This window comes from Pecten maximus, unplaced genomic scaffold, assembly GCF_902652985.1.
Source record: "Pecten maximus unplaced genomic scaffold, xPecMax1.1, whole genome shotgun sequence".
Lineage (NCBI taxonomy): Eukaryota > Metazoa > Mollusca > Bivalvia > Pectinida > Pectinidae > Pecten > Pecten maximus.
Window position 1 is genome coordinate 1 of NW_022979514.1, and position 25,171 is coordinate 25,171.

Genomic DNA, 25,171 nt, shown 5'->3' on the forward strand with positions numbered 1-25,171 from the left:
ATTTGAATAATGTCGTCCGACAGTGAAGTTGTGTGCCTGGCAGAGTCCATTTACAGTGCATTTTGAGCATCGGCATTCAAAAATATGTCGAGCTATATTTCAGATAATAATTTATAAATTTCGCAAGGAATTTAAATGAAAGATATTCTGCGAACATAACTTAGCGGGAAAATGCAAGATTATAACTGCATCTGCAAATTAACTATTAAAAGGAAATTATAATAAATGTGGGAAATGCATCCTTCTGTTAAGTGTTTTGATGTTCATGTACATCCTTGCTAGAGAGTGTCTTGATATTAAAACCTTCTGTTATAGGAACAATCTTAGAACATGGGAAATATGAATATGGGATTAAAAATACCGCTCGTATCCGATATACTTCAAAAATGCTGATATCAAAATATGTATATCAAATATTAATATACATTTTTCTTTAGGTATTAATCTTTGTTTAAATGCCTCCTGGTTACTGTTTTATGTTGTCCAGCATAAACATATGATCATTCAATACCACACCCTTAACCGTCTAATAGGCTGTCTGTAACTTTCCAATAAATGCAGTCATTGTTGTTCTTATTGGACAGCTACAGGTAACGTATTGCACGAGTGCAGGTTATGCGAATTATTTCTGCTGAACAATAAAGACAAATGACAATGAATGGTATTACAATTGTGTTTTAATACCTAATACTCAGTATTTATCATTTAACAATAAAAGTCATCTTTGATCATGTACATTTGTACATGTATATGATACTGTAAACTATCAATCGTATTGCTCTATAATGAAGGCCAACTCATGTATACAATGAAAATACTTCAAACAGTGCATTGTGTCTGTATTATTTACCAATTTCAAACTCCTTTTGCAGATGTCTGCGCTGCTGGATCTTATAGAGTTGGTGATCAGTGCGTACATTGTCCTCAAAACTGTGCAGGGAATACATGTGATAGCCCATCTGGAGCTTGCTCAAGTAAGACACCTATTGCCCTATCACATATCGATTACACATATCACATATTATATTGTTATTGTTTGTTTTACATCACGGTGAATATAACTGGCACGTTTCAGTTAATTCCATGAAACAAATGCTGTCGTTATCATTTAATTACACGAACTTTATCCAACTTAGATGTTTATATACATAGGGAACCGTGCGTATTGTGCGTTATAGTAATACTGAGACGGGGGGTGGATATGACCTCTATGGTTGCAGATAAAGGACTGGGACGTTGTTTTGAGCCAGTGAGTTAAGACAACTCTAGCTGTAACGTACGGTTACGTTGATGGATAAGAGGAAGAACTTGTGGTCTGACCTGATCCCGGTATCTTACTGCTGTATGATTACAATGATTAACCACGAGAAAGGCTTGAGATAAGCCCGTCCATACCATAACAGACCCTCCCCAGAATCTGTCGCTTTCCGTTACGCAAGCGTCAGAATATCGCTCACCACCACGTCAATAGACACGTTGTATTGAGACTCGTCAATGATCAACACGAATCTCAAATGGGCTAAGTGAAACCGATTAGGTACATGATTAAGTAGCCACTGTATTCGACGTTGCCCTCTATGTAAGTGGCGGGCCAACATTGGGCCTAAATGAAACTCCCGAAACCGATTCTTAACCGTTCTTGGACACACTGGCCGACCATTAGCGCCGATAACTTGACGTGCCGTCTCCGTCGTCGTCTGAAGTCAATTACGGGGAGACCAGAGACGTATACCTCAACTTGACGTCGCGACGTAATGCGCGGGCGTCTGCTCCAAGGAAGGTCATCCATATGACTCTTGGACTCTCAACTAGACGGTACACCTTGTCTTATGTACTTCACACCATGTCCAAGAGCAATGACACTACCCCTTTCTACTTTGGGGCATTTCGCTGTACCATTGTTTAGAAAAGAAATGTTGTGTAACTAATCTGTGCTGTTCCAATGCTCGATTTATATTGATACCCAGGATACAAGCTTTCTTGAAAAATCCGCTGAAAGCGTGCAGAGTGGAGCGAGGTCACGGTCGAGTGAAAATAAAGATCACAACTATTTCATGTGTGCAAACATTTCATAAGATCAGTTTAGTGGCCAATTTAGTGGATTGCGTGCGGGGCCGGGGTAGGGGGTGTTTGAGGTAGCACTCCAGATGTATTTAGAATCCCTTCCACATGAAAAGTAAAACAAGCATTACAGTAAGATGTTCAAGCCTGGCATACATGGTGTAAAGTTTCACCTTTTGGACCTTAAAAACTGTGCACACTAAATTGAAAAATAAAAAGTATAAGCGACAAACTGTCAGCATTAGATGCATAGAAAAGCAAACAAAATGTCACAACTCTTCAAAAAAGAAAACCAAATCCTACATTTCTGTAATTTGAGGATGTGTTTCTACATCAAAGTCGAATAGCTTACGGGGATGGAACCAGAAGGATCAGGCAAATTTAATTTCAGTACCTTGATAAGACTTATTTAGCTGTCAGAATTCAGACCAAAAAGTAGACTGGCTACCAGCCCCTACGTTATTTTGTTAGAATTGCTCCACAAAATTCTAATACTAGATTGCTTACTTTGAAACTAAGGAGTCGGACAGCTCCACGAGACAAAAATCATCAACCTCAATTTGATTTCTAATTGCAATATTCTAGAAACAGAACAGCTAGCGCTCCATTTAGAATATATTCTTAGAGGAATTGCTCCATAAAAGCATGGTTAACATAAAAGTGAAATCCAATCCCTATATTTACATTTACGGATGTTGTAAGTCTTTGTGATTACAATATTTTTTTCTTTTGTAAATAAAAGAAATCATATAAAAGTCGGACACAGTGGGAGGAGTCAATATTAGAACAGCCAATGGTGACGTTTCACAACAAATTGAGATTTTTTTTTCTGCGGTAAAAATAGTTCTGTTTTTTGTTAAGATATTAACATAAATAGCAAAAACATTTTTATAGATTATCATATTTAATATTGTCAAACATGTTATTTTTATACATTTGTAACTTAAATTGTAAATGTAAACAAAGCGATGTGCTTGGCGAAAGTAGTTCCCGTACCCTGTCATATTTGCATACGCAAGTTCAAAGGTCAATGTTTCCATGCAAGAAAGGTAAACAAATCGGTCTGGTATTGTTATATAGTGACACAACTTTGCAAGTGTAAATATATGTTAATGGCATTGTCTCTTTTTTACTGTCCTGATTTGGCGATGTTGTTGCTGGTTGTTGTCGGGTCACCTTCTCTTCTCACGTGAGCGTTTGGTTGCGTACAAAAAAACGAAGTGATTTTTCAATAAATTGTCAGAAGATACCGATATGTATTCATTAAATAAAATTTAAATCATTAACGAGTTAACAAAAACAATATCATAACACTGTACACATTAATTTAATTTTTCTAAAAGAAAAAAAGTTCGAAGGGGACAAATCAGTTTGTATTTCTATGAATTAATGAAGGTGATACTGGCAAGAAATATAGTTAATCTTATATTGAATTGATAAAATGCATCTATATTAAAGAGTATTTCTGTGCATGATCGTTTGAAAGCTTTACAATACTGAGTCTTTTAAACTGGCATTAGTTCGAGAATATATCCTTGTTAATAAAATGGCAGCTTGAAGTAGCCATGTTGATTAAGTTGAAAATTCTATTCAGAGTTATTCGACAAGTAAATGCACATGCTTATTATCATATGATATAATCCTTATTTTTATGTAATAATCTAACAGATAACATTTTATCATAATGTTTTTATCTGGTTAAAAAAAGATTTTTGCAGTTTATTAATTGGTATTATATATCGCAAGAAAGAGGGGATACAACGAACAGGCCAGGCCAGAACACGGAACCCCGAACTATCGACGCTCTGATTACTTGAGCTACCCAGACAATGATTTTTAAGATACAGAAACATAGCGCCTATATAGCTTACATGCTAAGTTGGCAACTTTTTAAGTTGATTTAGGTCGTTAATGAAGATGCAAAGCTGATTTCCAATTTATTCAGGTATAAGAGTAGGCTTATTATATTCATTTATACACATTTTGTAGTTTTTGCCGTAAAGCACACTGCTAGCTCAATGACATTGCCAATTTAAGATCAGTCATTTGTTTGGTTACATTTATCTCAGAATCATATATTTGACGGTAGGAATTAGGATGTAAATGCTTTCTCATTTGTATGATATATGCCAACAGATGGCGCTTCCGGTATTTGCACGTGCAGATAGGCTTGGGTGTAACTTTTACGTGTCATTCAGGCGACACAGGTAATCGGAAGCAAACGTTTTTTTTTCTAATAATGAGTTTAAAAAAGGTTAGGTGAGGAATTGGTATGATTTGTGCGATTTTTTTGTCATTGCTTTTTAGGTCATCTGACCCGAAGGGTCAGGATGACCTATAGCCATCGTGCTTCGTCCGTCGTCGTCCGCCGTCCGCCGTGCGTCGTGCGCCGTGCGCCGTCCGCCGTCCGTAAACTTTTCACATTTCAATCTTCTTCTCAAGTTCCACCAGTGGGATTAAGATGAAACTTGCCAGGAATGATCCTGAGATGGTCCTGACCAAGTGTTGTTATTTTTCGGGTTGGTCCGAAATCCAAGATGGCCGCCATAGCCGCCATTTTGAAAACACATTTTGAACTTCTTCTCAAGTTCCACCAGTGCTGTTGGGCTGAAACTTGCCAGAAATGATCCTGAAATGAACCCGACCAAGTGTTGTTATTTTTCGGGTCGGTCCGAAATCCAAGATGGCCGCAAAAGCCGCCATCTTGAAAAACACATTTAAAACTTCTTCTCATGTTTCACCAGTGCTATTGAGCTGAAACTTGCCTGAAATGATCCTGATATGATCCCGACCAAGTGTAGTTATTTTTCCGGTCAGTCCGTAATCCAAGATGGCCGCTGAGGCCACCATCTTGAAAAACACATTTTAAACTTCTTCTCAAGTTCCACCAGTGCTATTGAGCTGAAACTTGCCTGAAATGATCCTGATATGATCCCGACCAAGTGTTGTTATTTTTCGGGTCGGTCCGAAATCCAAGATGGCCGCTGAGGCCCCCATCTTGAAAAACGCATTTTAAACTTCTTCTCAAGTGACACCAGTGCTGTTGGGCTGAAACTTGCCTGAAATGTTCCTGAGATGATCCCGACCAAGTGCTGTTATTCTTTAGATTGGTCTGAAATCCAAGATGGCCGCCATGGCAGCCATCTTGAAAAACACATTTTAAACTTCTTCTCCAGTTCCACTGGTGCCATTGAGCTGGAAATTGGTGAGGATGTTAAGGAAGGAGGGCCAACAAAGTGTTGTTATTTTTTCGGCCTCGTAAAAACTTTGACATGGCAGCAATGGCGGCCATTTTGTAACATGATTGCGCAATCATGGTTTTCCTGAACAACACCTATTTCAAACTTCTTCTCAAATTCCACCGGTGGGATTCAGCTCTAACTTACCAGAAATTATCCTTAGATGGTCCAGACCAAGTGTTGTTATTTATTGGGTCGGTCAGAAATCCAAGATGGCCACCATGGCCAACAGTGCCACTATATACTTGCTACAGAGAATGCATACTACAATAATATAAGGGTTTTAATTTAGAGTCAGATGACCGTTAAGGCCCCTGGGCCTCTTGTTATAATTATGATGTTTTTCTCCTAAAATAAAACTAATCAGCCAGTGCCTATGTCGCTGTAAAATACAGTTGTTGAACTTGTGTTGTTTAAAATCATATTGGGTTATGTAGAAGAGAGTTTCCCTTTTGTTTTTATCTTTTTTGACATTTTCATTCAGTTTTTTGACATCTAACAATTATTTATTACAATACAAAGAAACATTTTTCACACACACTTGCATGTCCATAGATAGGTTTTTGTACATTAAAATTCAACAACAATTATGTTCTAGTCTATTAAAATCTAAGATCTTGTGTTATGCTATCAAGAATGATTATTTATTAGGAACTCATTCATGTGCTTACATATTCTTTTCTCGCCACTCTTTCATGAACTAAATCAACAAATGTTATATACATTATATACATAAACCAATTGACAACCTCGGCAAATACGTCAACACTCTGCTTACAAATATAGTGCCTGACAATTAGTATAACGAGGTTGTGTATAACATACTATTTACCAAGTAATCCGAATAAGATATCAGTTTTGGTCAGATTTATATATATACCATGATTTTGTCAAAAAATCATTTTTAAGTGATTTCCACAGTCTCTCAACTAGTTCACATCAAGTGTACTTGGGTGAGAAAAAAGATATTCAAATATGTTATCCTAAGTAATTACCAAAGAAAAATGTCGCAAACAGCATCAAAATCGGTTAACCGAGTGCCGAGATATCGCACTTCAAAGAACGCGATTTACACCTGTCGGTCGACTGCTGATTTGGAACGCTTCAGTCTATGTTGTCCCAGGTTTAACGGAGTAACTGTAATGAAGGCCAGCACTATAGACAACAGTGTGAACTGTAGCAGCACAGACATGTCTAAATGCGATCTGGAGATGAGTTTTGAGGTTGATGACTTGGGCAAAATATTTTATAACAATACACATATACTATACATAATTGTCAAAAGAAAGAGACAACAGGCTAAGCCTATATAAGTCTTCTTCTGAAGATATTCCGGTTAGACCTGGCAGAAAGATGGTATGTTCCATATTTAAATACTAAATTTATGATATATTGCTAAAAAAAAAAGCAATATCGGTTACTAAGTAGGCGATAGTAAAGCACTAGTTATATCAAAAATAGAAATAATTTCAATGGAATAATTCTCCAAAATAGAATTGGTCAATAGTTGAGTGAAATCATAACATATCCATGCCAGACCCAAAAATGAAAACTGGTATGTAATATATACATAGATGTAAACTATGAAACTCACTGACACATTCATTCACACATTCGTACTAGAATGGTATAATGCTACAGTATTAAGGATAAGAAACTTGCTGCAAATGTTATTTGTTGTATTTTTACTACATGTACATGTAGTATATCATGTAAACATAGAATAACGCTTTGAAGATTTAATATATAGATTTACATGATAAAAAGTAGAATTAGTTGAATGATCAGATGCATTGAGGATACCAGGTACTAAACAGTGAAGAATTACATAACCTAACAAATTATAAATGAATGTTATATGATGTCTTGAATTGGAATATAAAGAACATTGAAAAAAATGCATATCAGTTGGAGCCTTTAAGAAAATCAAATCTTAGTGAAATGAACTATGAAAATATGTCTACCGGGGACATACATTGATCAATGATCAATAAATGTATATTTGTTATACGTTTACCATTTTTTACTTATTACTATGAAGATGAACATGGCATCAAATATTTGTTATAAAATAATGTGCCATTTTATTCGCAAATGATATTCAAATAAACATACCAACGATACAACGTTCTGGATAATCTGGCTTGTGAGACAAGACGATACAAACGTACAATAAAAAAGTAATGTTTTCCATAGATTCATCATGATCTACAATAGACTAAAATTTCTCCCGTACGGAAACCAGTGTTGGAACCTACAGCGTACCACAGATACAACATACCTTTAGTCTAGGTCACAGAGGTCAAATAGGCTAAAACGACTTCTTCTCAATAGTCAAGAGTCTCAGGGAGTTGTTATTGGGTCTGTAGCATGCTGGGATGAAGAGCTAACAATTTTGTTCAAATGCATTACCTTTACCTACATTCAAGGTCACGGGGTCGAATAGGCTGAATTCTTCATAGGACTTGATTTTGGGTCTGTCGCATGCTTGGATAAAGGGCTACCAAGTTTGTCCAAATGAATGACATTGACCTATAGTCAATGTCACATGAGTCAAATAGGCTGAAATATTTAAACAGCTAAATAGCCAAGAGGCCCAGGGACTTGACATTGGGTCTGTACAATGCTTGATTGAAGGTCCTGAAGCCCCGGCAACCATTTCATAACATTATTGCGCAGTTATGGTTTTCCTGAACAACATCTATCTTAAACTTTTTCTCAAGTTCCACCTGTGGCATTCAACACAACCTGGATACAATGATCTTGATATTGTTGTTACCAAGTTTATCATTTTTCTGATCTGTCCAAAATCCATCATGGCAAACAGTACCACAATAGTTGCTAATAAGTATGTATACTACAACAGTACAAGGGTCCTTAGAGTCAGATGACCGTTAAGTCGCGTGGGCCTCTTATTAGTAATGCATAGATGCTTTGTCACTCTCTGTGAGGATGACCTTCATTCAATACAGTCGTTGAGTTGTTTCTTCTAAGTGTGTACAATATAGATGCATAAAAGGCAGCTAAGTATTTAGCGGGAATTTATGCATAGGAAACACTTTACAAGGATCATTTCACATCTTCATTCCTTTACGTTTCTTAAGGGTTATGGCCCTTGTTATAATTAAGGCACTGTCCATTTATTTCATAGGAGTTATTTCCCTTGGTGTTAGATAAAGGTGCCCCCTGATTGGTCAATTGTCCTAATGGGATCCCAAGACCCAGCGTCTCTCCTCATCATGAGACAGCCATCTTTAAAATTTGCAGCATCAGCTTTTGAGTGACCAATTTTTAGTCGAGAAAAAAAAAACTTCTTCTTTTAACTCCCACCAACTGCCCCCTTTAGCTTATCATTTTATATAATCAAAGTGATATTTACGGTGTTTTTGGTATATGAGTTATGTTATCGCATAATTTTTTGGCAGTTTTTATTTGGTTAACCCCACAATGGCTTACTATTTTATGTTTGATCAAAGTGATATTTTATTTGTATTTGGTATATATGAGTGATTTAATGTTATTGTCTTTTCTTATCATTTTTTCGTAATTAATAAATGTATTGTCATTCTCTGTTAGGATGGTCTTATTCATTCAATATAGTTATTGAGTTTTTTCTTGTTAATGGGGAGATGCATAAAAGGAACTCAGTTTGCTTGCATATTTCGTAGCCATAGTCCACTCGCCATTGTCAATAAAATGCCTTAATATTTTTAAATGTTTATTTCTAAAAAAAATGATCTAATTACTAAAACAATAGTTAAAGTTTGTTTTTGAGATTGAGATCCATGTGATTTTAGTTTTGAGTGGTAAGTCGCAAATCATGTCATCTCTTCAAAAAGGTCTAAAAATATACAAATATGTTCGGGCAATTACATGTACTCGACTGTGAGTGGGTTAGTTACCGAAAATAAACAATTGCAAAGTGTTAAATAACGGTTCACATGCTCGTCACACATCTCATAGCATCACAGGTGTCTTTGCTTTTTGGTGTTCTAATCCGCAAGCGCCGATAATTGCTTGTGAGTTGACGCGTATGGTTTCCATGGACATAAACATTTTCCTAATATATATATATTTTAAAGGTTGTACGTTTAATTAGCTTGAAATTTGTTGAGAATTTCGTTTATACTATAGGGGATTAATAGTTTGTTCAAATTAAACACATTATTTATATTCGAATTCACTGCGTTTCGTTTTCCTCACAACCAATTAAAACTCGTATCGCAAATGTTTGACAGTAAAATAATTAACCTAAGTAGGCTGATTCAAAACAATTGTTGAAAATTTATTCTTTGAATCTTGTCTGGGATTCTCTAACCTTCCATGTTCAGTTTCATCAATTTCGGACAATTATTTGAAAATAAAAAATAGCAGTATCTTCAAGTGGATATGCAACGTATCCGTTGTCGTTTTGGCTTGTAAAAATTCACATTCAAAAGCATTTATTTCACATCATGTATGAATTGCACTTTAAACTATAATCGAAATCGGTATTGGTATGCAACAATCCATGCCCTCGTAATAAGGGCTATGCACAGGGTGATGTGAGTCGCGAAATAAACCTCTTATAATAGAAAAACATTCAAATCGCACATGTTATAAATGGCCCGTTATAACAGAAAAAATATTCAAATGATAGATCTACATGTTATACGGCCTGTTGTAGTAGAAAAATCATATGTCCCTGGTTTCGTTAGCAATTTTTTTATAAACTAGATATAGTTCAAACAGTTTATTCAACATCACCATTATTGTTGTCTAATTCGCATTAATTGCAGGCATGTGTTCACATTGGTTCATATATATTGTCTATATGGCGGTCTGATCCCGTTAAACATGTGACGTCACTGGTCAGGGATCGCCGAAACGAGGTCAACGGCCTTGGGCTTCAGGTGTGTTTTCGAGAAAAAATCACAATCACTCAAAAACTAAAGTCGCTATGAAAGTTGCACATTCAGCATTTTTAGTTTCATCCTAAATGACATTTCATAGGCTTAATATAGCAAATCGTTCCGGATATGCTTTAAAGCAATTGCTGGTAGTTTGTTGTTCAACGTCACTTCTTTCCAATATATTAGAAGATTTTTCAGTGTATTTTGTATTCAATTCAATTCGAGAAATAAAGATATCATAATGTCTTTAATGCATTGCCTTATTTTAATATTAATTTAAGTAAAAGGCTGTACTCAATTAACCATACAGTAATTTTGATTGGACGTTGGCCAAATATATCTTACCGTACTTTTCAAGCTGTAATTATGTATGTATAGGTAGGGTGTAGAGAAACGATTCTTACTGCAAAAAGACTCATATACTTAGAAAGAATTTTCATTTTTGCAAACCAAATCTGCCAAGCGCTTAATTCATTTATCGAACCATGTTTGATAGAAGACTGGAGAGTTGTTTACCTTTCTGTGTGTATTACACAATTCCCAGATGGTTTAACCATTGCACCATGTAAGTGTCCAAGTAAAGTAAAATCGAAGCAGTTAGTTTATTATGCAACAATGGGAATGGATTGATGATCACCAGGGACACTAAATTGTTGCCGTTGTCTGGAGAGTGATATTTAATTCAAAATTTGATTTTTAGCTGAAATCTCCCATCAATATTCATGAAGTATGAAATGCTGATCACCATGTGTAATCGTGAAGTATCCATGCTGTAAATATCGGCGAGGAATGTGTAGGGAAATACTTGCTACAAAACTTGCTACAAATTGGCATACACAAAGAGCGCATGTAATTAACATATTACATAAACAAAACCGTAAAATATTTGGGTTTTACATGTGGTATATACTTCCATATTTACATTCAATTTCCATCTGGTTTTAATTTTAGACGTTTCTGATTGGCCAATATTTATTGCATTTATAACTACCTTACCTGTACACCACCCTACTCTCAGGTATCGGTTTACCTGAAGTCTTAGGCCATACTGCACGAATATTACGAATAATATAATAAAATTAAGCTATACAGTGTGTATTGTACGACAGTAAGGCAAAGGCTTACATATATGGCGAGCTTGATTTTGATTTGCCGATGTGCCGGCTGCCAGCGGCAAGGCGACAAAAGCATTTGATTATGACCCGAATTTGCGCGCGCAATTCCAGCAAATGTCGATCGGCGTAAATTCCCGCCGGTTTGGAAACACCGGCACGTCGGCAAACAAGCTGGCGACGTATTCCACGGAAAGGTGACATTCAGTGAGAAGTAAAAGAATTCAAAATTCTTTTGAGCCTGTCAGGCTATTTTATTTATATATATAATATATCTATTGCAAAATAAGTTGATGATGAATATCTAAGTACATAAAACAAATAGAAATAATTATGTTTTGGTCTATGTCGGCAATATTGCAACTGAGTCACTTTGCTTGAATCTCATGCCGGCGCAAACTCAATACCGGCAACCGACACAACGGCAAGCTACACAATATAATCAGTTTCGCCTATAGCTGGCCGGCTCGTCTTTTTCTTTCACTGAGGCCAAAATGTAGCAAATTTTGGCTGCTGACCCCGTAACTATCCTGGTTAGAGTGGTATTTTTCTCTCAATTATTGGCATGATATAGTGATTAATTCCGATGTTATTTTTGGTGGTCTTTTCCGTTTGCAGGCATTTTATATTTGGGGTATTATTGTGTATATTTATCCGTAGGGAGTGGCAGGGGTGGATATGTTTTCATTAGAGAAATATTGGCCGGATCCACGGTTGAGTTACATTAGCATTGTGCGTACATTTGATTACCTTTGACGAATTAAATCGCTAAACGAGGATACACTGGTGTTTGATGCCAGAATTTTAACACAAACAATTCACTGCTATTAATCATGTTATGTTACACGTCAACCAACCTTCAATAATTGTTTATAATATTTCTTTTTCATAGATAATGATAATATTATATAAATCTATTGGTACACTAATTATACACGTAACTCTGACATGTTTCCTATTGATGATTGTTTTCACTTGTTAATTTCAGTGGGCTGTTTAGCTGGGTTTTCAGGTATATACTGCAAATGTCCAGCTAACTGTAATGACCAAACCTGTGATGGAGCTACCGGACACTGTGCAAGTAAATATTTATCTAAAAGTTAGATGTTGAAGTGTCCAAATCGTGATTTTACTGTTTATCATAATTAGCTTGACAGGCAACTAGCAGTGAAGATAAGAAGATACAGGAAGGGTTTCTTGTTTATATTCATGTTTAAATTTCTTAGTCTCTTTATTCATCACTTTTATTACATATATCCTTTAATCAATCAATACATTGATGCCAATATAACAGTTCAAAGTTTTTTTTTTTTTTGATAAACATGATTTCCTGATAAAAAGATGTTATTAAGAAAATGTGAAAGTCCAGTTTATACCCTTTTTATACTTCATCTTTTATTAAAGCATGCATGATCATATTAGTAATCCATTGAACAATTCAATGATGTTCGTTTATGGTGTCGTTTGACAGTTGGCTGTCGTTTTTAGTTAATTGATTTTATATGGTTATTTGACAATGACAATATTTCAGACTGTTATGATGGATTTTATGGACCTGTCTGTACACCTTGTCCGGCTGGCTGTAGTACTGACACATGTGACAAATCGACTGGGAACTGTATACGTAAGTGGCCTTTATCAAGATATATTCTTTCCAATATGTCAGTGATGTATGATTTGAATAGAATACTGTTTTTACTTTAAGTATTTGACATGGAGTGCTTAACAAATAGACATATGCATACAAATTGACACTTGATTAAATTGAATTTATCATTAAATGACCATTAAACGACTTCCCTTCTCTCTAAGTCAAGGCATTTTTCATAGATAGAGAAATATGATAATCAACAATCTCGACGTCAATAAGTCTTAAAAAGAGCTCTCCAGTTTTACCGAGTATAGTCGTCTTTTAATACACATGTAACAAGGTTCTAATAATATACAACAACAATAAAGATATAATATTAGCTATAACACTTTAAGATAAATTCTTTGAGGAAGCCTTATCCATAGCCGTAACCGTATCCGAAACGTTTCTGGCATGATTTACTTCATTACTTAAGAATTATAGAAATAAACAAATAAATAATTGTTATTAAATAAATCAAATAAAATCATCTGTATATAAACATGAACCAAATCAGCAACAGATATATTCGACGTTAGCATTAATAAGTATGTAGTATATAAGTATACATTGTTAAAATTCCTATCATTTGGATGCACACTACGTTGTATCACGTAATTACATACTTAATCGATATCATTACAGCTTAAATATTTGTTATAAACATTTTTTAAGCTGGTCAAAGTTATTCTCCTTTGTGATAATTAGCAAAGAAAGACATACTAGTTTTTGCAGAAAGTAGCTGGTGATGCAAAGATCAATCACGTTAATTTCTATGACATTCTGTTCATCTTTTCCTGTTTTTCTCGTACATCTTTACTCATGTGTACATTGACGTTCCAGCAGCGGTGGATTTATCTCGTACGAAGCGAGATTTAGATTTTCTTTATATATATTTGGCGTCGAGTTACGTGTTAGTCTTATGGGGTCACATCCATAAATATTAGTGTTGGGGCATCTATAAATAGGAAGACTTCGATAATACATTTGATATCTTTAGTTCAAAAGTAATTATTTTGAAAGTGGTTTCGTTTCTGGTGAAATGAAAAAAAAGACAATGGATTGGCAGTTTTTCTATTCTTCGCTTGGCTTTGCAAATTTATACAACTGTTTTCATTTGCGTTGCCTTGCGGAGAGAAATGGTACTAAGGCATACAATACAGTATATATGTATAACCATTGTTATCCTTTTGCGACGCCAAAAACCTATTTCCTTACCAATATATCCTTGTCCATACCGTACTATATTTACTAATCTCGTTCAATAAATTGATATGACAATAGTATAATAGCTCGTGTCATATAAAATTTGAAGATATATCAAAACATTCCAGACTGAACCGCACTATATTGTTGAACATCATCGCCGAAGCGCTCGGCATTTTCCATTTAAGTCTGATTTTACTCAAATTGCGACTGGCTTCACGTGCTCTGCTCTCGTCATTATTTACCGTTTCATTTTTTTCGAAATATATGCCATGATGTGAATTGTAAAACCCATTTTGATTTTGTATTGACAATGTTTAACTATTATACGCATACTACCTTAGTGTGCAACCATATGAGATACGATACCAATGCAACCTATTTCAACATCAATGTGGACGTTCCTGGTATGCTATTTGCTTGTTAAAATGTAAATATTAAGTGTTACTTTAACCAAATTCAACTGGTCAGTCTTGTTTATATGTTAGTCGTTATTGCTCTGTTCCTTTACAGAATGTGACGCTGGATTCTTTGGTAATCAGTGTGATCAGTCTTGTCCTGCTAACTGCAAAGCCAACGTTTGTAACAAGGACAGTGGTCAGTGTGGAGGTAGGATCAACTTCAATATTGATTTTCTTGCAAAACACATTTGCAGACCTATGAAGATAGGATAAAACATGCTGTCTATGGGAATATACCTTGCTATATATTACATTTAGTCATCTTTCATACGTCATCTTTTCTTGAAGCATGCATGATCATATTTGTAATTTATTGAACAATTCAATGATGTTCGTTTGTGGTGTCGTTTGACAGTTGACTGTTGGTTTAAGTTAACATATTTTATATGGTTATTTGACAATGACAATATTTCAGACTGTGATGATGGATTTTATGGCCCTGTCTGTACACCTTGTCCGACTGGCTGTAGTACTGACACATGCGACAAATCGACTGGGAACTGTATACGTAAGTGGCCTTTATCAAGATATATTCAGGAAATCAAGTGTTTTTATATCATAACGATATAAGAGATTGATCCTTTTTCAGATGTCAGTGATGTATGATTTTAATAGAATACTGTTTTTGTTTTTACTTGAAGTATTTAACTTGAAGTGCATAAAAAATTGACATGTACATACAATTAACACTTAATTAAATTGAATTGATCATTTAATGACCATTAAACGACTTCCCTTCTCTCTAAGTCAACAAACTTTTCATGGATAGAGAAATATGATAATCAACAATCTCGACGTCCAAAGACTTAAAAAGAGCTCTCCAGTTTAACCGAGTATAGTCCTCTTTAATACACATGTAACAAGGTTCTAATAATATGCAAAAACAATAAAGATGGCACACGCTGTAATACTTTAAGAAAATTCTTTGAGGAAGCCTTATCCATAGCCGTAACCGTATCCGAAACGTTTCTGGCATGATTTACTTCATTGCTTAAGAATTATAGAAATAAACAAATAAATCATTGTCATTAAATAAATCAAATAAAATCACCTGTATATAAACATGAACCAAATCAGCAACAGATATATTCGACGTAATCATTAATAAGTATGTAGTATATAAGTATACATTGTTAAACTTCCTATCATTTGGATGCACACTGCGTTGTATCAAGTAATTACATCCTTAATCGATATCTTTACAGCTTAAACATTTTATAAACTAATTGATTTAAGGGTATGTTTTGATGCAATAATTAGCAGAAACACACAGTGTCGAATATATGTCTTCGACGAGTACGGTATTTCACAGGTGAATAGAATGTTTATAGTGTGGTATCGCTGTATTAATGTGATTTTTTTTATTATGATACACCCCTAAAATGCTATCTCCCGAGAAAAAAGACTTGCAGTCGAACGTCAGACCTACGTTTCGAGTAAAGCTGGTCAAAGTTATTCTCCTGTGTGATAATTAGCACAGAAAGACATAATAGTTTTTGAAGAAAGTAGATGGTGATGCAAAGAGCAATCGTGTCAATTTCTATGACATTCTGTTCATTTCTCGAGATTTTCTTGTACATCTTTACTCATGTGTACATCGACGTTCAAACAGTGGTGGATTTATCTGGTACAAAGCGAGATGGAGATTTTCTTTATATCTATTTGGCGTCGGGTTACGTATTAGTCTTTTGGGGTCACATCCATAAATATTAGTGTTGGGGCATTTATAAATAGCAAGACTTCGATAATACATTTTATATCTTTAGTTCAAAAGCAATGATCTTGAAAGTAGTTTTATTTCTAGTGAAATGGAAAAAAAAGACAATGGATTGGCAGTTTTTCTATTCTTCGCTTGGCTTTGTAAATTTATACAACTGTTTTCATTTGCGTTGCCTTGCGGAGAGAAATGGCACTAAGGCATACAATACAGTATATATGTATAACCATTGCTATCCTTTTGCGACGCCAAGAAACTATTTCCTTACCAATATATCCTTGTCCAAACCGTACTATATTTACTAATCTCGTTCAATAAACTTATATGACAATAGTATAATAGCTCGTGTCATATAAAATTTGAAGACATATCAAAACATTCAAGACTGAACCGCACTATGTTGTTGAACATCATCGCGGAAGCGGTCGGCATTTTCCATTTAACTCTGATTTTACTCAAATTGCGACTGGTGGCACGTGCTCGTCATTACGTACCGTTTCATGTTTTCGAAATATATGCCATAACGTGAATTTTAAAACCCATTTTGATTTTGTATTGACGATGTTTAACTATTATACGCATACTACCTTAGTGTGCAACCATATAAGATACGATACCAATGCAACATATGTCAACATCAATGTGAACGTTCCTGGGATGTTTTTTACTTGTTAAAATATAAAAATTAAGTGTTTCTTTAACCACATTCAACTGGTCAGTATTGTTTATATGTTAGCCGTTATTATTCTGTTCCTTTACAGAATGTGACGCTGGATTCTTTGGTAATCAGTGTGATCAGTCTTGTCCTGGTAACTGCAAAGCCAACGTTTGTAACAAGGACAGTGGTCAGTGTGGAGGTAGGATCAACTTCAATATTGATTTTCTTGCAAAACACATTTGCAGACCTATGAAGATAGGATAAAACATGCTGTCTATGGGAATATACCTTGCTATATATTATATTTAGTCATCTTTCATATGGAATGAAGTGCAGTAAGGAGGCGATAACAGAGTTATCGTTCCTTACGGAACGGAATGTAGACACGGCTACTTTTGCCTACTTTGCCGCACATTACTGCGCTTTGGGTGCACTGAAAACGGCTCGATACATTTTGATAAAACTTTCTTCACTTGTAAAACTCGACGTGATCTATGTCCTGGCATGTCCCGTATATCTGGGGAAAATCTAGTTATGGACATATTTTGGGTCAAAGTGGCCAAAATCGACACTTTGACTGTTGGTTTCTGTTTAACTCGGTCTGGAGAGTTCAATCTTAACACTGACGAAATGACCCTCCAAATATAGCAGGGAAATTTTTTTTTTTAAAATTTTTTCTTTTTTTTTTGGGGACCAAAAAAAAAAAAATTTAAAAAAAAAGGGGGAAGGGGGGGAATTTTTTTTAAATTTTTTTAAAAACCTTTGGGGATTTTAAAAAAACCTTTTTTTTTGGGGGAATATAAAAATTTTTTTTAAACCCTTTTTTTGTAAAAAGAAAAAACCCCCAAAAATTTTTTCCCCAAAAAAAAAAAAAAATTTTTTTTTTGGGGAATTCCGGGGGGGGTTTTCCAAAAAAAGGGGAAAAAAATTTTAAAAAAAAAATTTTTTTTTGGGGTTTTTTTCCCCTTTTTTCCCTTTCCTAAAAAGGGGGGGGTTTTTTTTTCCCCCCCCCCGGGGGGTTTTTTTGGGGAAGTTTTTAAAAAAACCCCCCCCTTTTTTTTTTAAAAAAAAAAAAAGGGGGGTTTTTAAAACCTTTTTGGGGGGTTTTAAAAATTTTTTTTTTTTTGGGGGGAAGGGGGGGAAAAAAACCCTTAAGGGGGAAAAAAATTTTTTTTTTAAACGGGGGGCCGGAAAATTTTTTTTCCCCCCCAAAAAGGAAATTTTTTTTTAAAATTTTTTTTCCCGGGGGGGGAAAATTTGGTTTTTTTTAAAAGGGAAAAAAACAAAAGGGGGGGTTTTTTCCCCCTTGGAAAAAAAATTTTTTAAAAAACCCCCAAAAAAAAAAATTTCCAAAAACAAATTTTTTTTTTTTCCCCCTTTTGGAAAAAAAAATTTTTTTTTTGGGGGGTTTTTTTCCCCCCCGGGTTTGGGTTTTTTCCCCCCCCCGGGGCCCCAAAAAAGGGGGGGGGGGGGGGTTTTTTTTTGGGGGGGGGGGGTTTTTTTTTTTTCCACCCCCCTTTTTTTTAAATTTGTTCCGGAAAAAAAAATTTTTTTTTTTTTAAAAAAAAAAAACCCCCAAAAGTTTTTTTTTTCTTAAATTTAAAAAAGTTTTCCGGGCCCCCAAAAAAAAAATTTTCCCCAAAAAATTTTTTTAAAAAATGGGGGCCCCCCCCCGGGGCCCCCGGGGTTTTTTCCCCCCCTTTAAAAAAAAAAAAATTTCAAAAACCCCCTTTTAAAAAATTTTTTTTTTAAAAATTATTTTTTTTAAAAAAAACCCCTTTGGTTTTTTTTTAAAAAAAAAGGAAAAAAAAAAATTTTCCCCAAAATTTTTTTTTTTTTCCCAAAAAAACCCCCCTTTTGGGCCTTTTTTTTCCCCCTTTTTTTTTTTTTTCCCCCTTTTTTTTTTAAATTTTTTCCCCCCCCCAAAAAATAAAAAAAACCCCTTTTTTTTTGGGGCCCCCCCCCCCCCTTTTTAAACCAAAATTTTGGTTTTTTTTTAAAACTTTTTTTTTTCCCCCAAAAAAATTTTTCCTTTTAATAAAAAAGGAAATTTTTTTTTAAAAAAAAAAAATTTTTTTAAAAAAAAAACCCCCCCAAAATTTTTTTTTAAAAAAGGGGGGGGAAAAAAATTTTTTTTTTTTCCAAAAAACCAAAAAATTCCCCTTAAATTTTTTTTTTTTTTTAAAAAAACAAAAAAAAATTTTTAAAAAAAAAAAACCCCCCCAAAAATTTTTTTTTTTTTTAAAAAAATTTTGGGGTTTTTTTTCCCCTTAAAAAAAAAAAAGGATTTTTTTTTTAATTTTTTTTAATTTTTTTTTTTTTTAAAAAAAAATTTTGGGGTTTCCTTTTTTTTTAAAAAAATTTTTTTTTTAAAAAAATTTTTTTTTTCCCTTTTTTTTAAAAATTTAAAAAAAAACCCCCTTTTTTTTTTTTTAGGAAAAAAAAAAAATTTTTTCCCTAAAAAATTTTTAAAATTTTTTTTTTTTTAAAAAATTTTTTCCCCCCTTTTTTTTAAAAAAAAAATTTTTTTTTTAAAAAAGGGGGAAAATTTTTTTAAAAATTTTCCCCCTTTTTTTAAAAATTTTTTTTGGGGTTTTTTTTTAAAAGGGGGGTTTTTTTTTTTTTAAAACCCCCTTTTTTTAATTTTTTTTTTCCCTTAAATTTGGGTTCCCCCCTTGGGTTTTTTTTTTTCCCCCCCAAAAGGGGGGGTTTTTTTCCCCCTTTGGGAAAAAAAATTTTTTTTTTTTCCCCCCGGGTTTTTCCCCTTATTTTTTTTAAAAAAAAAATTTTGGGGGGCCCCCCAAAAAATTTTTTTTTTTTTTCCCCTTTTTTAAAAAGGGGAAGGGGGGGGTTTTTTAAAAATTTTAAAAATTTTTTTTCGGGTTTTTTTAAATTTTAAATCCTCTTTTTTTTTTGGGGGGGGTTTTTTAATTTGAAAATTTTTTTTGGGGGGGTTTTTTTCCCCCCCTTTTTTTCCATTTTTTAAAAAAAAAAAAAATTTTTGGGGGGGATTTTTTTGGGGGGGTTTTTTTTTTTTTTTTCCCCCCCCTTTTTAAAACCCCCAAAAAATTTAAAAAATTTTTTAAAGAAAAATTTTTAAAAAATTTTTTAATTTTTAAAAAAAAAAAAAAGGGTTTTCCAAAAGCCCCCCCTTTAAAAAAACCCCCAAATTTTTTTAAAAAAATTTTTGGGTTTTTTTAAAAAAAAAAAGGGGGGGTTTTTTAAAAAAAAAAAAAAGGGGGTTTTTTTTAAAATTTTTCGGTTTAAAATTTTTTCTTTTAAAAAAATTTTTTTTTTTAAAAGGGGTTTTTTTCCTTTAAAAAAAAAAAAAAATTTTTTAAAAGGGGGGGAAAAATTTTTTTTAAAAAAAAAAAAATTTTAAAAAAACCCTTTTTTTAAAAAGGGGGGGGGGGGGGGGGGGGGGGTTTTTTGGGGAAAAAAAAATTTTTTAAAAAAATTTTTTTTTTTCCCCCTTTTTTGGGGGTTTTTTAAAAAATTTTTTTTTTTTTAAAAATTTAAAAAAAATTTGGGGTTTTTTTTTTTCCCCCAAGGAAAATTCCAAAAGGGGGGGAAAAAAGGGGGGGGTTTTTTTTTAAAAAAAAAAAAATTTTTTTTTTTTTAAAAAATTTTTTTTAGGGGGGGGGGGGGAAAAAAAGGGAAAAAAAAAATTTTTAAAAATTTTAAAACAAAAATTTTTTAAAAAAACCCCTTTTTTTTTAAAAATTTTAAACCCCCCCCAAAATTTCCCCCCAAAAAGAAAACCCCCTTTTTTTTGGAAAAATTTTTTTTTCCCCCCCCCCCTTTTTAAAGGTTTTAATTTTAAAAAACCTTTTTTAACCCCTTTTTTTTAAAATTTAAAAAATTTTTTTTTTTTGGGGGGGGAAAAAAAAAAAAAAAAGGGGGGGCCCCCTTTTTCCCCCGGGCCCCCAAACCAAAAATTTTTTTTAAATTTTTTTTTTTTTTTTCCCCCCCCGAAAAATTTATTTTTTTTTTTCCCCTTTTTTTTAAAAAATTTTTTGGGGAAAAAAAAACCCCCGGAAAAAAAAAAAAATTTTTTAAAAAAGGGGGGTTTTTCCCGGGGGGTTTTTAAAACCCCCCGGGCCCCTTTTTTTCCCCCCAAAAAATTTTGGAAAAAAAAAAAGGGCCCAAACCTTTTTTTTTTTTTTTTTTTTTGGGGGGCCCCCAAAAAATTTAACCCCCCCCCAAAAAAAATTGGTTTAAATTTGGGGGTTTTTAAAAAAAAAACCCCCTTTTTTCCCCCGGGCCCCCCCCCCCCCCCAAAATTGGGGTTAACCCCGGGGGGGCCCCCCAAAAAACCCCCCTTTTTTCCCCCCCAAAAGTTAAAAAAAAATTTTTCCCAAAAGGGGAAAAAAAAAATTTTTTTTTTTTTTTTAAAAAAAAAAAATTTTTTTTAAAAAAAACCCCCAAAACCCCCCAAAAATTTAAAGGGGGGTAAAAAAAAAAATTTTTTCCCCCTTTTTTTTGGGGTTTTTTTTTTTTTTTTTAAAAAAAAAAACCCTTAACGGCCCCCCCCTTTTTTTTTTTTTAAAATTTTTTTTTTTTTTTTTTAAAAAAGGTTTTTTAAAAAAAAAAACCCCCAAAACCTTAAAAAATTTTTTTTTTTTCCCCCAATTTTTAAATTTTTAAAAAAAAATTTCCCTTTATTTTTTTTTTTTTTTTTTTTTAAAAAACCCCAAAAACCCTTAAGGAATTTTTTTTCCCAATTTGTTTTTTTTTACTTTTTTTTCCCCCTTTTTTCTGGCCGGGGGGAAAGGGGCCCCCTTTTTAAAAAAAAAATTTAAAAAGGGGGGGGAAAAAACTTTAAAAAATCCAAAAAGGAAAAAAAATTTTTTTTTTTTTTTTTTAAAAAAAAACCCCCCCAAATTTGGGTTTTTGGGCCCAAAAATTTTTTTAAAAAATTTTTTTTTTTTTTCCTTTTTGATTTTTTTTTAAAAAAATTTTTAAAATTCTAAAAAATTTTTTTTGGGGAAACCGGGGTTTTTTCCCCCAAAAAATTTTTTAAATTTTTTTTTAAAAAAAAAAAGGGGTTTTTTTTTTTGGGCCCCCCAAAAAAAACCCCCCCTTTCCCCCCCCCCCCCCTTTTTTTTTAAAATTAAAAAAGGGAATTTGGAAAAAGGGGTTTTTCCCCCCCGGGGGGAAAAAAGGGGGGGGTTTTTTCCCAAAAAATTTTTGGGGGTTTTTTTTGGCCCCTTTTAAATTTAATTTTTTTTTAAAAAAGTTTCCCTTTTTTTTTTCCCCCTTTTTTTTTCCCTTGGGGAAAAAACCAAAAAGGGTTGGAAAAAAAAATTTTTTATTTTTTTTAAAATTTTCCCCTTTTTTGGGGGGGGGGGAAAAAGGTTTAAAAAAAAAAAATTAAAATTTTTTTTTGGGGGGGGGTTTTTTTTTTTAAAAAAAAACGGTTTTTTTCCCAAAAAAAACCCCTTTAATAACCCAAATTTTTTTAAAAAAATTTTTTTTAAGGGGGGGGGAAAAAAATTTGTTTTTTTTTTTTTAAAAATTTAACAAAAAAAATTTAAAAAGGGTAAAAAAAGGCCCTTTTTTTTTTAAAAAAAAAAATTTTTTAAATTTGGGGTTTTTTTTTTTTTTAAAAACTTTTTTTAAAATTTTTAAATTTTTTTTTGCCAAAAAAATTTAACCCCCCTTTAAAATTTTTTTAAATTTTTTTTTTTAAAAAAATTTAAATTTTTTTAAAAAAAAAAAAAAAAAATTGGCCCCTTTTTAAAAATTTTTGGGGGGTTTTTTTTCCCCCCCCTTTTTGGGTTTTAAAAAAAATTTGGAAATTTTTTTTTTTAAATTTTTTTTTTTTAAAATTTTTTTTTTTTTAAAATTAAATTTTAAAAAAAAAAAAGGGGGGTTTTTTTTTTCCCCCCCGGGTTTTTAAAAAAAAAACCCCCCCCCCAAAAGATTTTTTTTTTTTTAAAAATTTTTAAAAAAAAAAATTTTTCCCAAAAAAAAAAAATTTTTAAAAAAAAAAAAAAATTTTTTTCCCTTTTTTAAAAAAAGGGGGGTTTTTAAATTTTTAATTATTTTTTTTTTTAAAAATTTCCTTAAAAACCTTTGGGCCCCCCCCCCCCCCCCCCCCCCCCCCCCCCCCCCCCCCCCCAAAAAAAAAAAAACCCCCCCCCCCCCCCCCCCCCCCCCCCCCCCCCCCCCCCCCCCCCCCCCCCCCCCCCCCCCCCCCAAAAACCCCCCCCCCCCCCCAAAACCCCCTTTTTTTTTTTAAAAAAAAAAAACCTAAGGGGTTCCGAATGGGTCATTTAAGGACGTGCCTGGTTTTGTTGGTGGTGGAAAGCTGGAGTACCCAGAGAAAAATCACCGACCTACAGTCATAAAAAGGCATCTGCCCTATATGTGTTTCGAACTCGCAACCCAGAGATGAAGGGCTAGTGATAAAGTGTCTGGGCCCCTTAACCAATCGGCTACGGCGGCCCACAACACAAGGTCTTCTTATTGGTCGAAATTTTGATAGTGAGCGGTTTTGATGAAAACTGCTGGAACAGAGTTAGCGCCCCTTACTGCACTTCATTCCATCTGTGACATCCTTCAGGTGTCACCCTCTAGTACGTCATCTTTTTTTGAAGCATGCATGATCATATGGAATGAAGTGCAGTAAGGAGGCGATAACAGAGTTATCGTTCCTTACGGAACGGAATGTAGACACGGTAACTTTTGCAAACTTATAGGCAGATATCTGCACATTGGGAGTCCTGAAAACGGAACGATACATTTTGATAAATCTTTCTACACTTGTAAAACTCGGTGTGATCTATGTCCTGGCATATCCGTTATATCTGGGAAAATTCGTGTTTTGGAGATATTTTGGGTCAAAGTGGCCAAAATCGACACTTTGACTGTTGGTTTCTGTATAACTCGGCCTGGAGAGTTTAATATTAAATCTGACGAAATGACCCTCCAAATATAGCAAGTAGAAGTAATTCTGAAGAAAACAGTATCTTTGGTTTTTCGTTATCTGTAATAGAACGGCCACAATAGGGTTTTGAAAAAGGGTCGTATTTATCAGAAGTGTCATGGAATGTTCTAGAACATTCTAGAACACATTCCAGAGGCGAGTCTATTCCGGATGTGACGTCAGTGACGTCACCAAGTGTGTTGTGCAAGCCGCCTGCCTGATTGAACTGCTCGGTAAGATGTTCAGATGAATTTTACTGTTATTGCCAGTATATATTGCTATTTTTCAACATCAGAGGCAATGCTCCAGGATATAGATACTTTGTCACGATCACAAACATGCATGCGAAAAATCAACCCAGCGTTCAGAATGTCAAGCAAATTCCCGAAGCCTCGGAGGTCTAACGCTGACGGTAAGTAAAAGTGTTTGTTGACGTTTGATGAAACAGACGACGGTAAATATGCACGGAGAACAGTCCCCGTTTATTTGATATTTAATGTAGTGATACTTTGTCTTCGAAGTTAACTAATTGTTTAATTTGGGTAGTCTGTGTACCGAATTTGTTTGTGGCTAGATTCGTTATGTGATTGTTTACGTCTAAAAATAACAACGGGAATCTCCAGATTCAAGTGACAAATGTACACAGAACCGTGTTCTCTGGGATACTATCTCGTGAATGACCACACCCAAGGCTACTTCTTTGCAACTTTTCTGATATATGAATTAATTTGTGAAAAGAGAAATAACATAAATCTCGATTTTTACCGATGATTTACTGACGTAGACTTACTAGAGTCCCCGAGGAGAAGGGATGCCTTACTCGGGCACGTCTTGCATTGCTACGTACTCTCACAAGAAAGACTAGCATTACCGATGAACATTATAAAAAAATACAAGCATTTGTAGAACGGCGACTTAAATGTGACTTGGATTTCATTTAATTTTGTAGAACTATTTAAATTGAACCACCTACACTGCGGGCTGGAAACTTCCTCACTACACTACAGTACAGTACAATACTGCAGTAGGCCTACATCATATAAATAGTTTAAAAATGAAAATTTCAAGATTTGAAATAGATTTCTGAATAAAATATTGAATAATGTCAGCCTGTGTGGCATTTTACAATTTGAAAGGCCAGTTCAAACTATTTGAATTATTTGGTTCACCTCATATTATCAGCAACTTTTTTTCAATTAGTTCATTTTTGAAATGTTTGATGAAATAGTATTCTGATCTATTATATTCAAATGCTTGTAACTCA

General features: G+C 33.9%; 1 protein-coding gene across 2 annotated transcripts; it reads left to right on the top strand.

Moving 5' to 3' along the window:
* Positions 1-872: 872 nt before the first annotated feature.
* Positions 873-17,252, top strand: LOC117318777 (multiple epidermal growth factor-like domains protein 11; the record flags this gene model as incomplete). Of its 2 annotated transcripts, XM_033873727.1 has the most annotated exon segments (6): positions 873-974; positions 12,293-12,385; positions 12,836-12,928; positions 14,654-14,749; positions 15,017-15,109; positions 17,080-17,252. In XM_033873727.1, coding segments are annotated over 6 exon segments (638 nt in total), but the record flags the coding sequence as incomplete, so codon positions are not given.
* Between the last annotated feature and the right edge of the window lie 7,919 nt (positions 17,253-25,171).